The 11,960-nt window shown below is 36.4% G+C and overlaps 2 protein-coding genes and 3 non-coding genes across 12 annotated transcripts; all 5 read right to left on the bottom strand.

Moving 5' to 3' along the window:
• Window positions 1-534: 534 nt before the first annotated feature.
• On the bottom strand, window positions 535-6,819 carry LOC127244337 (uncharacterized). Of its 8 annotated transcripts, none has more exons than XR_007837157.1 (13): window positions 6,627-6,817; window positions 5,618-5,949; window positions 5,322-5,438; window positions 5,041-5,205; window positions 4,811-4,940; window positions 3,806-3,874; window positions 3,442-3,493; window positions 3,258-3,330; window positions 2,961-3,023; window positions 2,035-2,612; window positions 1,185-1,915; window positions 880-985; window positions 535-785 (listed from the first exon to the last, which is right to left on the bottom strand). XR_007837157.1 is itself a non-coding variant. In XM_051264823.1 (5 exons), the coding sequence occupies exons 1-5, from the start codon at window positions 4,008-4,010 to the stop codon at window positions 2,514-2,516; spliced, it is 492 nt and encodes a 163-aa protein (XP_051120780.1). In that variant the 5' UTR covers window positions 4,011-4,030; the 3' UTR covers window positions 1,525-2,513. The 8 variants fall into 8 exon arrangements, 1 of the variants encoding a protein (XP_051120780.1); XR_007837158.1 differs by having other exon boundaries at window positions 4,811-5,006; window positions 5,096-5,205; XR_007837159.1 differs by having other exon boundaries at window positions 4,811-5,205; window positions 5,618-5,942; window positions 6,627-6,819.
• Window positions 6,820-6,871: 52 nt separating this feature from the next.
• TRNAA-AGC (transfer RNA alanine (anticodon AGC)) lies at window positions 6,872-6,944 on the bottom strand. Its single transcript has one exon. It is a non-coding gene; the product is annotated as a tRNA-Ala (tRNA).
• Window positions 6,945-7,008: 64 nt separating this feature from the next.
• On the bottom strand, window positions 7,009-7,081 carry TRNAA-AGC (transfer RNA alanine (anticodon AGC)). The gene has a single exon. It is a non-coding gene; the product is annotated as a tRNA-Ala (tRNA).
• A 1,492-nt stretch (window positions 7,082-8,573) lies between these two features.
• TRNAA-AGC (transfer RNA alanine (anticodon AGC)) lies at window positions 8,574-8,646 on the bottom strand. Its single transcript has one exon. It is a non-coding gene; the product is annotated as a tRNA-Ala (tRNA).
• Window positions 8,647-9,103: 457 nt separating this feature from the next.
• On the bottom strand, window positions 9,104-11,254 carry LOC127244209 (E3 ubiquitin-protein ligase RING1-like). Its single transcript, XM_051264642.1, has 2 exons — window positions 10,334-11,254; window positions 9,104-9,462 (listed from the first exon to the last, which is right to left on the bottom strand). The coding sequence occupies exon 1, from the start codon at window positions 11,203-11,205 to the stop codon at window positions 10,423-10,425; it is 783 nt and encodes a 260-aa protein (XP_051120599.1). The 5' UTR covers window positions 11,206-11,254; the 3' UTR covers window positions 9,104-9,462; window positions 10,334-10,422.
• Window positions 11,255-11,960: the final 706 nt, after the last annotated feature.

The following is an 11,960-nucleotide window of genomic DNA, read 5'->3' as shown; positions in this document are numbered from 1 at the left end:
CGGCATTTGGATTCACCAGAGCTCGACATTGTGGTGTAAATTTTACTATTCAACGAGTATATTTTAGATAAATTTTTGATTAAATCTAATAACATATAAATTAAGTTTACAAAACAAGTTATACTAAGTGATCCATCCCAAACCACCAGACCGCTATCGGTAGTTTGTAAGGTGGTGAATAAGGAGGTCTAGGTAAAAAGCAAACTATTACTTTATAGAAATGTACAGAGATGATAAATAATTGAGTTGTATTGCATTGTTAAAACTATGCATATTATGCATAATTGTATTGAATTGTTTCCTGTTTTGAACCGAAAGAAGTTCACTATCCGTGAGCCTTCTACCTCCGCGCAGCATTACTAAGGCTATGTATATTATGCTTAATTGTATATCATCTGTGATTTTTTTTTTTTTTTTTTTTTTATCACTTTTAATTAATTCAACAAATAGTTTCAAATTAATTTAAATAATCCAATGTCAAAAAAAAACCTGGTGGTAGTGTCTATATCAAAGAAAAAAATAAAGAGAAGCTTGAACATATAATCATAACCAATTTCCGAACACATTTTAAAAGGGCATCCTGGTTACCTTATCAAGATCATCAATTTCCAACAATCACTCACATATACATAATAGGATTGAAAATTTTTCTAACAACCAACAATACTTAATAAAATAGAATTCTGCTCTCCGAATTAGGAGCCTGAACAAATTGTGCTGTTGCTGTTTCATCAACATTCATTCTCACATGTACATGGCAGGATTAGTAGCAAAGCAAGAAATCTCTGCAATACCCAAATCCAGTAAGTCATTCACTTAATCAGCTGAAAAAACTAACTCTTCTTGGTTACATGCGAACAACTATAGCAAAATGCATACCTTTCTATGGAACTTCTCTCTTTTCGACAGAGTCTGGGAATCTCGATGATCTGGTATAGTTTCAGACACCAAACTATTTAAGTTCAATCCAATCTCACCGCATAAGCTATGGTTCACAAATTTGATTGAAAAAGTAAGAAACCAAAAATTAAGATGTACGAGGAAAAATAAATTATAACCACATATAAAAACAATCGAAGAAAAATAAATAAATGAACTACTGCAATTCATTCACGAGAACAAAACAGGAAGATTGAGTGAGAAGAAAATCCACATAAATCTTTCCTGTTAAAAATAAACCTTACCCAGCACAGGAGGAGAAAATGCGCTCTTTCCACCAGCATTTTTGGACAGAACAACGAAGAGAGGATTTCTTGGAGGAAAGTTCAAATGGAGAAATCAATGGGAGGATTTCTGTGATGCGATGAAAGTGGGGAGCCTTCAAGGCATCACCATCCACTTACTTGTGCAGGAGTTTTATGGTATGATTCTCTGAGGTTCTTGTGGCACATGCATCTTATGGTTTCAACAGTTAATACTGGCAGAAGACTAAGAAGAACGGTGGTTCTTGTGGCTTTAGGTGGGCTGCTACGCTCATCAACTCAAGACCCCGGTAAGCACCTGCTTCTGTTTTTCCCCTCAACATTTCTGCAAATCCTCATACCATATAATACAAAGAAATCAATAATAAGTCTGCTAAGCATGAATAATTACATATACTCATGAGTGACTTGAATATTTACAGTGGTTGCAGATTATAATCATTGCAGATTTGTTCTTTTCTAGTGAGATGGATCATTGTGGCAATTATGATTTGTGGACTTCCGTTTTCTGCTTATAGATTAAGGACATTTTGATTTCCGCTTCCAACTGTCTCTAATGGAGACTTTTTTAGCAGACTGGGATTCCATGCTAATCTGAACCAGACAAATTTATATTAAGCTATTCTGTCCTTAGATCTGCCTGCTTGTCCTTCCACTATGAGGTTCGACTGGATTTTCACTGCATGTCATACTTGAGTTATCTGCTTTGTCGACTAGAAAAACATGATATGGAATAATTCCTCAGTGTCTGGTGGTCAAAGAAACAATCTTTCTATTTTTTGTTCATTATTGTAACTACAGAAGTATAAGATAATGTTCAAAGTGAACTTACTCTTTGTCTTCTGTCTCTGGCTGGGGACCTTCTTGTTGCTGTTGGCCATGGTTGGAGATCAACACCAGGCAAGAACTTGCTTGCTATGTTAATAATAAAATATACTCAAATAGTAGTGGTTTTCAGACCTCATACATCACTTTTGAAATTAAATTCCAGTTTCAATGCTGTTAAAACCCGTGAAGCTTACTTGGTTGTAACATATGAAACAAACTAAATAACCAGAAAAAATTATGCCTCTAGCTTGGGAGTTCTAACAAAACAAAACAAAAAAGAAGCAAAAACTTTCCATCCAATTATGAATGGAAGTATACTGTGAGAAAAAAAAAAAGGTTTCCGTATATGTAATATATATTATTTTTTAAATTTGAATTTTCTTCCAAATCCATCTCTATTGAATGGAGAAATTGAGCAAAATGATACTACAGAAAATCTTGAAATGCATAACCCGTATAAACAATATTGGACAGGAATTTTTTTCATTGGCCTCCTTGAGGTTGTTCTTCCTTGGTGATAGGAACTATTGCTCCAGCTTGACCAGATCCATCAAGGTTTGTTGCATTTGTGCAAGTTTTGCTCTGTGAAGGAGAATGTGGTAAACAACAGCAGATAAAAAATGTATAGATGAAATCTGTTGAGTGTTGGTGTGGATGAAGTTGGGTAAGCAACATCAAACAAAAAGATATGTTGAGATAGACTCTCATCTTGCAGGGGTGATGTAAAGTTTTAGAAACTACCAATACAAGATTCAAAAGGAAATATGAATGAAGCAACAATTGCATAATACCAAAATATTCGAAACAACAAAAACTATGCAGGAAACGAAGCATGAGTACTGGCCAAATGCAGAAGACAGTTTCTTAGAGATAAAAAACTCCAAGCATAAAAAATGTGAATCCCATAAGAAAATAAAGAGGGTGGCATACCTTCTCGAAACCTTGAGCTACCATATATTCGTAATACTTCTTCATCAGCATTTCTTCCTCCACCTGAAAATTTTCCATAGTTACTAAATCATACTAGTCAGCAGAAAAATGGAGGGTTTACTAAAAAGTTGAAGAACCCTGCACCAATTTGGGCTAAGGTTTCGTTAATGCAAAATTTTAAAACCCATTCAAACCTCATCATGATATAAAATTAGTAAGAACAACATTGGGGAGAAGTTGCAAAACAAAAACGAAACAAATAAGTTAAAAACGCCTGAGATTTTTAACAATGAGGACCTGGAGTGTATGCAACTCATGAGACATCGACCGATATGCTTCCATCAGAAGTTCATGCTGTTTCTCCAGATGCCTGACAATCCATTAAGTCAAGCAACTCAAATCCACTATATATGTAATAGCCTGAGCATGGGGAATACTGAAGGCTTGAATGCAATTGGATGGACAGGGAAAGAAGACTTACTTGAGCACATCTCCTGTGTGCTTCGGATCCATAAAATTGAGCAAATGAAGAACTAGCAGTCAACAACAACAAGCAGCAGATAAATAAAAGCCAAATTCAACACAAATGAAGTGACAAAAATAACATATTCTTTTTCTGCTTTTAAATATTCTACAAAATATTAGCATCCATTCCCATTTTCACCAACTAAAAAGAAATAACCAAATTCAATATACAAGATTAAAAAAAACATATGTATTGTAAAACACTAGACTCAGCAAAAATATCATAGAACAACAAATATAAGAATGGAATAATTAAATATATTACAAAACACAATAATTCAATATTAAAAAAAAAAAAAAAAACTAAAAAAAAAAATTACCGTAGAAATTGGAGAGCGGGAGCGACGGCGGCAGAAGCGGTGATCGACGGCGGCAGCAGCAGCGATGGTCTGGAGAGAACGGGAAGGGCAAAGTGAGGTTTGCGCAGAAAAAAGGTAGGGTTAACTCAATTCGGGTCCGGGGGCGGTGGCGGGAGAAAATAATCTGATTTTGTGATAGTGGGGTCAGGTGGGTTGGGTTCGTCATAAAGCTAAGCGGTTCTTTTGGTGGTTTAATTCAACTAAATCAATTTTTATACAAAGGTAAAAGGTAATGAATTTTAATAATAATTAAATTGAAATTGATTTAAACTAATATCAGATAAATTAATTCATTGCGTAGAATTATCATCCTTCTCGCTCTGCATTACACTCACACGATAGAAAAATAAGAATATATGTATCTTTAGAGTGTGTGTGTCTTTGGATAATTAGAGGATAGCAATTCTCGAGTCACAACCGACAATGCTTCAGGTTTTAACAAAGCTTTGTTCGTTCTTATTAACTGGCTTGACATTGATCACCAACTACTTAAGGGTGTGTTCGTTTGATGGATTTTGGATTAAATTCCACTATTCATCCAAAATTTTCCCCCCAAAAACATCAAATCAAACACCTATTTTTCATTTTTTATATTATACTAAAAATCATTTTTACATTCAAAACATCACATCATCGCCTATTTATAACACATCATACAACTATTCAAATTCAAAATTTTTACTATTCAAATCCCAACTCAAAATTCAAACCCCCAAACAAATAGTGCATCAACCTCAGCCCAACACCACAAACATAAAAATAAATAAATAAAACCTTCATTCTGCATCTGCAATGCCATGCTCACTCCCTCACCTCACCCCTACCCCTGCAACAATACAAATAACACAATCAATCTCTGCCTATAAATACACACCTTTTACCCTTAAGCTTCCAAACACCTCAAGAGTTCTCATTACTATGACTCTTTATTCTTATCCCAAGACAAACCATATGTGTAAGTCTTACAGTTTTTGGTCGTTGTTTGTAGCCACTGCAACGCAATGCGGCGCCACAACTTCTCAGCACATTCCGGATTTTTATTCGCCAAGACTGACACGAGGATGGCTGCTTCTCTGCTTCGGCTTCACTTCCATGACTACTTTGTCAATGTTGAGTGAATTAGCAAACACTTTTCGACAGCATTGTAGCATTTTTTCGTATACTGTATGTAACATTTACGGTAATGATTTTCTTACATGTTTGTGATCAATCAATACTATTGGATGGAAGAAACAGCGAAAAGTTTGCTACCCTAACTTTGTACGCTGATATTGTTGGCCTGGTTGCTCGAGACTCTGTGATCTTGGTTAGTGTTTTCCGAGGCCTATTTGGACACCAAACATGCACTCCTTTCTGAAACACTTGAAATATTGCGAATGCTAAGAATTCAATTGAGAAATGGAGAACTAGAATAAAAAGAACTTCATGATACTATAGTATTGAAAAGGTTCGGCAGAGTGTTCATAATTGAACTTACTGTGTGGCATTTCCATTGAACAGAGTGGTGGACCATTGTGGAAGGTTTTGCTCGGAAGAAGATACGGGGTCGTGGTGAACCAATCAGGAGATGAGTCCTTGCCTTCCCCTTTTGATCCTGAAGAAGATATCATTTCAAAGTTCATTGCTGTGGAACTGAATCCAACATATATGGTAGCTTTATCAGGTACTACAAGAACTTAAGGCAGCTATATATATATATATATATATCCTGAATCTTCGATCAAAGAAACTAAAAACACTAACAAAGAATTCAACCTTAAATGGAGTATATACCAAATATATGAAGGTGGGCACACAATTGGATCAGCAAGGTGCTTGTTCTTCAGCCACAGATTACATGACGACTTCGAGAGCACAGCCATGCCGGATAAGAGACTGAGCAGCAGCTTCATGTGAGAGCTTCAGGCTGCCTGCCCATCGAGCAGCGATGGAAGCAATGCAGCTCCCTTTGACAGTGGATCCAAGGACTTATTCCACAACCATTACTTCATCAGTTTGGTGTATGGAAGGAGACTTATGGAGTCAGATCAATTGCTCTTCTCTGGTTACTCAACACCATCTACTGTGAAGTTCCTAGTGCAGCTCTACAGCAACAAGCCTACAGACTTCATCAATGATTTTGTCAACTCAATGATCAAGATGGGGAATATTAGTCCGTTGACACGATCAAGCGGTCAGATAAGAAAGAATCGAAGCATGGTGAATAATTGAGATACTTTTAGATCGAATTTAATGAATCGGTGTGTGCAATATCCGCAGGCTTATGCTATGTAAACTAGTCGGCGTGTATGTACACTACTCTAGACGCAGTGTGTGTGATTACACTTGATGATAATAAGGTCAGGGTGTTTGTTGAAAGCTGTGGGCTATATAAAGTCCTTAATCACAAGACTGATCCTATATAATAAACTCCCGATCTACATTGGTCTTAGACATGGGATAGTTCATCTCAAAGACTTCTAAAATTCTAACACTCACATATCCTACCACACTCATATTCCTTTCAGTACCAGAATATGATTCTTAATTTGAAAGAGAAGGTTGTGCATCTTTTCTGTAAATTGTGATTTCTTACCAGTATATATATAGTCCTTAATCGCAATAGTGTTGCTATATGTAAAGTACCCATCAATAAAGGTTATAGCATGCTTGTAAAGTAAAATCCTAACATTCACAAATCCTACTACACTCATATTTCTTTCAGTAACAGAACATAAATTGTTAATTTGAAAGAAGAAAGCTGTGTATCTTTTCTATAAATTTTGAGTTGGTACTACTATACCTGAATTCTCTCAGTCCCTCCATTGGTGGATGGGGATGAGGACGAATCCTAAGATTAGTCCCCCACCTCCATTGGAAACCTAAATCAAGAACAGAGAAATTCACAGTGATTTCTTGCCAGTATATAGACATAGTCCTTAATCAGAAGAGTGTTGCTATATGTAAAGTACCCATCAATAAAGGTTATAGCATGCTTGTAAAGTAAAATCCAACATTTACAAATCCTACTAGTACAAAAATGATAGTTGGAGATGCGGGGTATCGATCCCCGTACCTCTCGCATGCTAAGCGAGCGCTCTACCATCTGAGCTACATCCCCAATTTGATAACGGTAAGGATTAAAAAAATATATTGATCTTTATACAAACAGGAAAAAAGATAAGTGGAGATGCGGGGTATCGATCCCCGTACCTCTCGCATGCTAAGCGAGCGCTCTACCATCTGAGCTACATCCCCAATTTGCTAGTAAATTATTTCATATTTGTAATGTCTTATAAAGGTAAGGTAGTTAGTATGATGATAATCAAGAAGCCCAGATTACAAGCAACAACTAATATTGTAGTAGAAAAATGCATGTTGACATCAAACAAAGATAATTTTCCCCTCCATGATCACCATTCACATTCATGTACGTAGAGCAGGTCCATGTAAATATTGAAAAAATCATAACCAACAACACATGCCTACTAGGAAGAGGATAATCGGATGACGCCTTATTTCGATCCAAAAATGCACCTGTACCATTCCCAGTTCCTGCAAAGTTGTATGTTATATGTACACGACGATGCAGAAGCAATGGAGGGCAAATAAGAGTCTAAATTTAGATACCACAGTGCAGCTAAATGTCAATCAAAGTGTTTCACCCAAACAAGCTCGTAATTGAACAGCAGACAAAAGAATAACAAATGTTACATAATGACAACTGACAAGAAGAAACCCAATCTAAAGACAAAAGAAAGGCTTGTGCCTTAGGAGATCAGAAAAACAATGCATATATGTAAATACAAAAGCTCCAGTAGAGTCATTGAATCTAAGTTGACTACCCTATAAACAATCTCTCTTATTTTGTGAGTTCTCTATAACCCACTCAATTATAAACTTTAGGGGAAATAAAAGGACTTTGTATCTTCTTGCTCAAGTTTCGGGATACACTTCTTAACACTTGAATTGCAGCATGGTGAAGATTTGTGATACTTCAGATCGAACTTACTGGATCGACGTGCCAATATAAGCAGGCTTATGCTATGTAAACTAGTCGGCGTGTATGTACACTACTCTAGACAGCAGTGTGTGTGATTACATTCGATGATAATAATAAGGTCAGGCTGTTTGTTGAAAGCTGTGGGCTATGATAGTCCTTAATCACAAGAGTGTTCCTATATTGTACAGTCCCCATCAGTAAAGGTTATATATAGCGTTTATAATATTGGTCTAGAAATGGGATAGTTCATATTAAAGACCTATCTAAATTCCTAACACTAACAAATCCTACCACAGTCAGTATTCCTTTCAGTAACAGAATATGATTCTTAATTTGAAAGAGAAGGATGTGTATCAATAAAGGTATAAATATAGTCCTTAATTGCAAAAGTGCTCCTCTATTGTAAAGTGCTCATCAATAAAGGTGATATAAGCATGCTTGTATTGGTGTAGGCATGGAATATTTCATATTTAAGATTTATCTAAAACCATAACACTCACATATTCCTTTCAGTGACAGAATATAATTGTTAATTTGAAAGAGAAGGCTGTGCAACTTTTCAGTACCTGATAACCTGAATTCTCCCATTCCCTCCATTGGTTGGTGGAGACAAGGATGAAGAGGAAAGATTCGTCCTCCATTGGAAACCTAAATGAAGAACAGTGGAATTCACAGTGATTACAAAGGAGGGGAGTGACAGAGTACAATTACTGCTACCACAGAGGAATCTTTTGAAAAAAAAAAGATTGGAGATGCGGGGTATCGATCCCCGTACCTCTCGCATGCTAAGCGAGCGCTCTACCATCTGAGCTACATCCCCAATTTAATGTTATCTTGTCTCATATTTTTAATGTTCTTTTTCTAGGAAAGAACTTATCTTTTAACCACTTTTCCATCCATTCCTGATTCAATTCTGCGAGGAAACAAAGGTAAACTAGTTATTATGATGATAATCAGAAGCCCATATTACGAGCAACAACAATAGAAAAATGCATGATGACATCAAACAAAGATAAGTTTCCTCTTCCATGAATCCATGATCACCATCTACAATTATGTACTCAGAGCAGGTCAATGAAAATATTGAATAAATCATTACCATTTACCAATAACACATGTCAACCAGGAAGAGGATAGTCGGATGACGCCTTAGCTCGACCCAAAAATACACCTGTACCATTCCCAGTTCCTGCAAAGTTGCATGTGATAGGTACGCGACAATGCAGAAGCAATGGAGGACAAATAAGAGTCTAATATGTAGATACCACAGTGCAGATAAATGTCAATCAAAGTGTTTCACCCAAACAAGCTTGTAATTGAACAGCAGACAAAAGAATAACAAATGTTACATAATGACAACTGACAAGAAGAAACCTTCTGAAAACAAAAGAAAGGCTTTTGCCTGCAGCAGGACAGAAAAACAATACATATATGTAAAACAAAAGCTCCAGTTGAGTCATTGAATCTAAGATGACTATCCTATAAACAATTTTCCTTATTTTGCGAGTTCTCTAACCCAATCAAAAATTTTAGGGGGAATAAAAGGGCTTTGTATCTTCTTGCTCAAGTTTCGGGAGACACTTCTGAACACTTGAAATGTTGATCTTTTTCCCCAATCCCAACTCCATTAAGGTAACTGGAAGAGAGAAGAAAAAAAACGGTCAGCATTCAATCGGAAAGAACACCTCATTGTATGACCAACCTAATCTGGCTGGCATGTACTGAATCTGGAATCAAGATATGGAAGTAGTGTAATTTATGCCATCACAAAATTATTGTGCAAACAAACGATTGATAAGGGGACATCCTAAGGAATTTTCATAAAATTTTGTCTGTGCCCTGAGAGACATGCCAATAGAAGGACTTTTGTAATAAACAAACCACAAAACTTTAGGAAAAACTAAAAAATAAGATGTACAACAACTGGAACCACAGCGACATTCAATCCAAGATACATGCTGCAGATTGTAGTCATACTCATGCATGGATTTCAATCTAAAGTTTTTCTTGTTTATACCAAGCAAAGACACAGATGACATCAACGGTTGCTCAATGCTTATACATGTCGACAATGCGGAATATGTCAGGACAAAATAGCCCACAACAACAAGACAACTGCTACATAAACCAAAATATCAAGTAAATGGTGTAGAATTCAATCAGTTCCTATCTGGGAATGAATTCATCATCTACATAAGAAAAACTATTGAGGTTTCATTGAGCCGGGCTAGCCATTAGTACTACAAGCATCTAACATACATTGATAGCAAAACTCGGAAGAATGTCAACACATCAAGCATCACTTAAGAGGAATACGACACTCAACAAATACACTCCAAAACTAATCTTCCAAATCAACCATCTAGATCATCAGATTTTGTTATTTTATTTTTATGACAAAGTAATGAAATCAGCCAAACCAGCAGGCAGAATTTTCAAATCTTCCATATGACTAGCACTATATGTAATAAAATCAACCAGAAAACATATGCGATGCCTCAATTTACCCTTAAGCCGTCAAGGCATCGACATCTACATCGGGTATTGACCCAAAATCTACTTCACTTATTCCACCACCATCTGTATAAGAAGAGCTTCAAGGAGATGTAGCACTCGAACCAGGATTCTGCCCTACTCGGACACCACTAGATGCTGTGTCTCTTAAAGGATTTGGATCCACCGTTGAATGTGCGCTGTTTTCAGGCTCAGCTTGATTTGTGCCTTGACCACTGTTTTCCACTTGCCGGCGAAGCACTTTGCATCGGCACAACGGGCAGGTGTTGCGCCTTTGAAGCCATTCAACAATGCAATCCTTGTGAAAGTAATGCCCGCACCGCACTTCGTTGACTGGTCGAGAAGAATCCGGATTGATATCGAACTCTTCCATGCAAATTGGACACGACGGAAGAGGTGCAGCTGAATTTGGGGGGAAGATCTTAATCGGAAGCGACGCAAAAAAGGAAACTAAGTCGGATTCGTCCTCGGAGTCAGTGACGAAGGTATCGTCGTCAGAGTCGGACTCTTCTGAACTCACGTAAGTGACGTCGGAATCAGTGGTGTCGCCAGAATTCGGCGGCCATGGAGAGGACGGAGGAGGGGATGATGGAGGCGGAGGCGGATTTGGCGGAGGGGAAACGCCGCGGGAGGGGAAGAGGTTACGATAGGCGCACCAAGGGCAGGGAAAAGCGCCGCCGGCGGCGTCGATGGCCGCCATGGAATAAGGATTTAGGCTAAAGGGGGAATGGCACATATAGCAGTTGTACAATCGGATATTTGAGCCGGCGTTGGCCGCTGGCGAGAGAGGAGAGGTGTTGGTTACTGCTGCGGCGGAGGCGGCAACATTCCGGCGGCCGGAAGGCTCCGCCGCAGCTGATGCCATGACTTGGGAGTTGGGATTTTGCTCCGAGTCTGCTAATTTTGTATATCTGGGGGCCGGTGACCTCTTGTGTGTATATATATATATATATATACAAATTTTATATTTAAAAAAAAATGATAAGAATTATTAGAATAGTTATTTTTTTTTTCCATATATGATTATAACTAAATTAATCAATAAATTATACATATAGTAAGTACAAATTTAGAAATACATATTTATTTACTGAATTAATTCACAAATATGTGTATTGTTGCCAATTATTTTAAAAAATATTTTATACTTAATATTATTTTATTTTTCAATTATTCATTCATAATATTATATACAATATGTATATTATAAAAATACCAAACAATATATAAAATAATTTAAAAATGGAAACACAAGTAATAAAATAACCTATTAAAATAAATATATTAATATTTGTTTAAAATAGTTTATAAATAAAATGAAATGTATTGTATGACATGAGTGTCTTAGTTTAGTCATATTATACTTTTATTATTTCCGTTAATTATTATTGTTATATATATCTGTATATTATATATTCGTAGGAAATCGTTTAAAAATAAAACATTAGGTGAGCACACTCTAATCATAAATATTTCAACAACGTATTCAAACTACAATTTTGCTTTATTAATAAAGAGAGTACAAAAAGGAAAAATATTTAATTTTATGGTTGTTTCGATTAAATAAAAAAGCAGGTAAGTTTATACCGATAATAATTTATTCCAACGAAGAAAATAATT

Source organism: Andrographis paniculata, unplaced genomic scaffold (assembly GCF_009805555.1).
Source record: "Andrographis paniculata isolate CXL003 unplaced genomic scaffold, ASM980555v1 Contig9END, whole genome shotgun sequence".
Classification (NCBI taxonomy): Eukaryota; Viridiplantae; Streptophyta; class Magnoliopsida; order Lamiales; family Acanthaceae; genus Andrographis; species Andrographis paniculata.
This window is presented reverse-complemented; position numbering and strand designations above follow the sequence as displayed.

Excerpts from the sequence above, each read along its gene's own strand:
- LOC127244337 (XM_051264823.1), bottom strand. The coding sequence starts at position 4,010 with ATGACGAACCCAACCCACCTGACCCCACTATCACAAAATCAGATTATT. Across the intron at positions 3,331-3,441 it reads CACACAGGAGATGTGCTCAA|GCATCTGGAGAAACAGCATG; the intron begins GTAAGTCTTCTT and ends ATGGATTGTCAG. Across the intron at positions 3,024-3,257 it reads ATGAGTTGCATACACTCCAG|GTGGAGGAAGAAATGCTGAT; the intron begins GTCCTCATTGTT and ends GAAAATTTTCAG.
- LOC127244209 (XM_051264642.1), bottom strand. The coding sequence starts at position 11,205 with ATGGCATCAGCTGCGGCGGAGCCTTCCGGCCGCCGGAATGTTGCCGCC.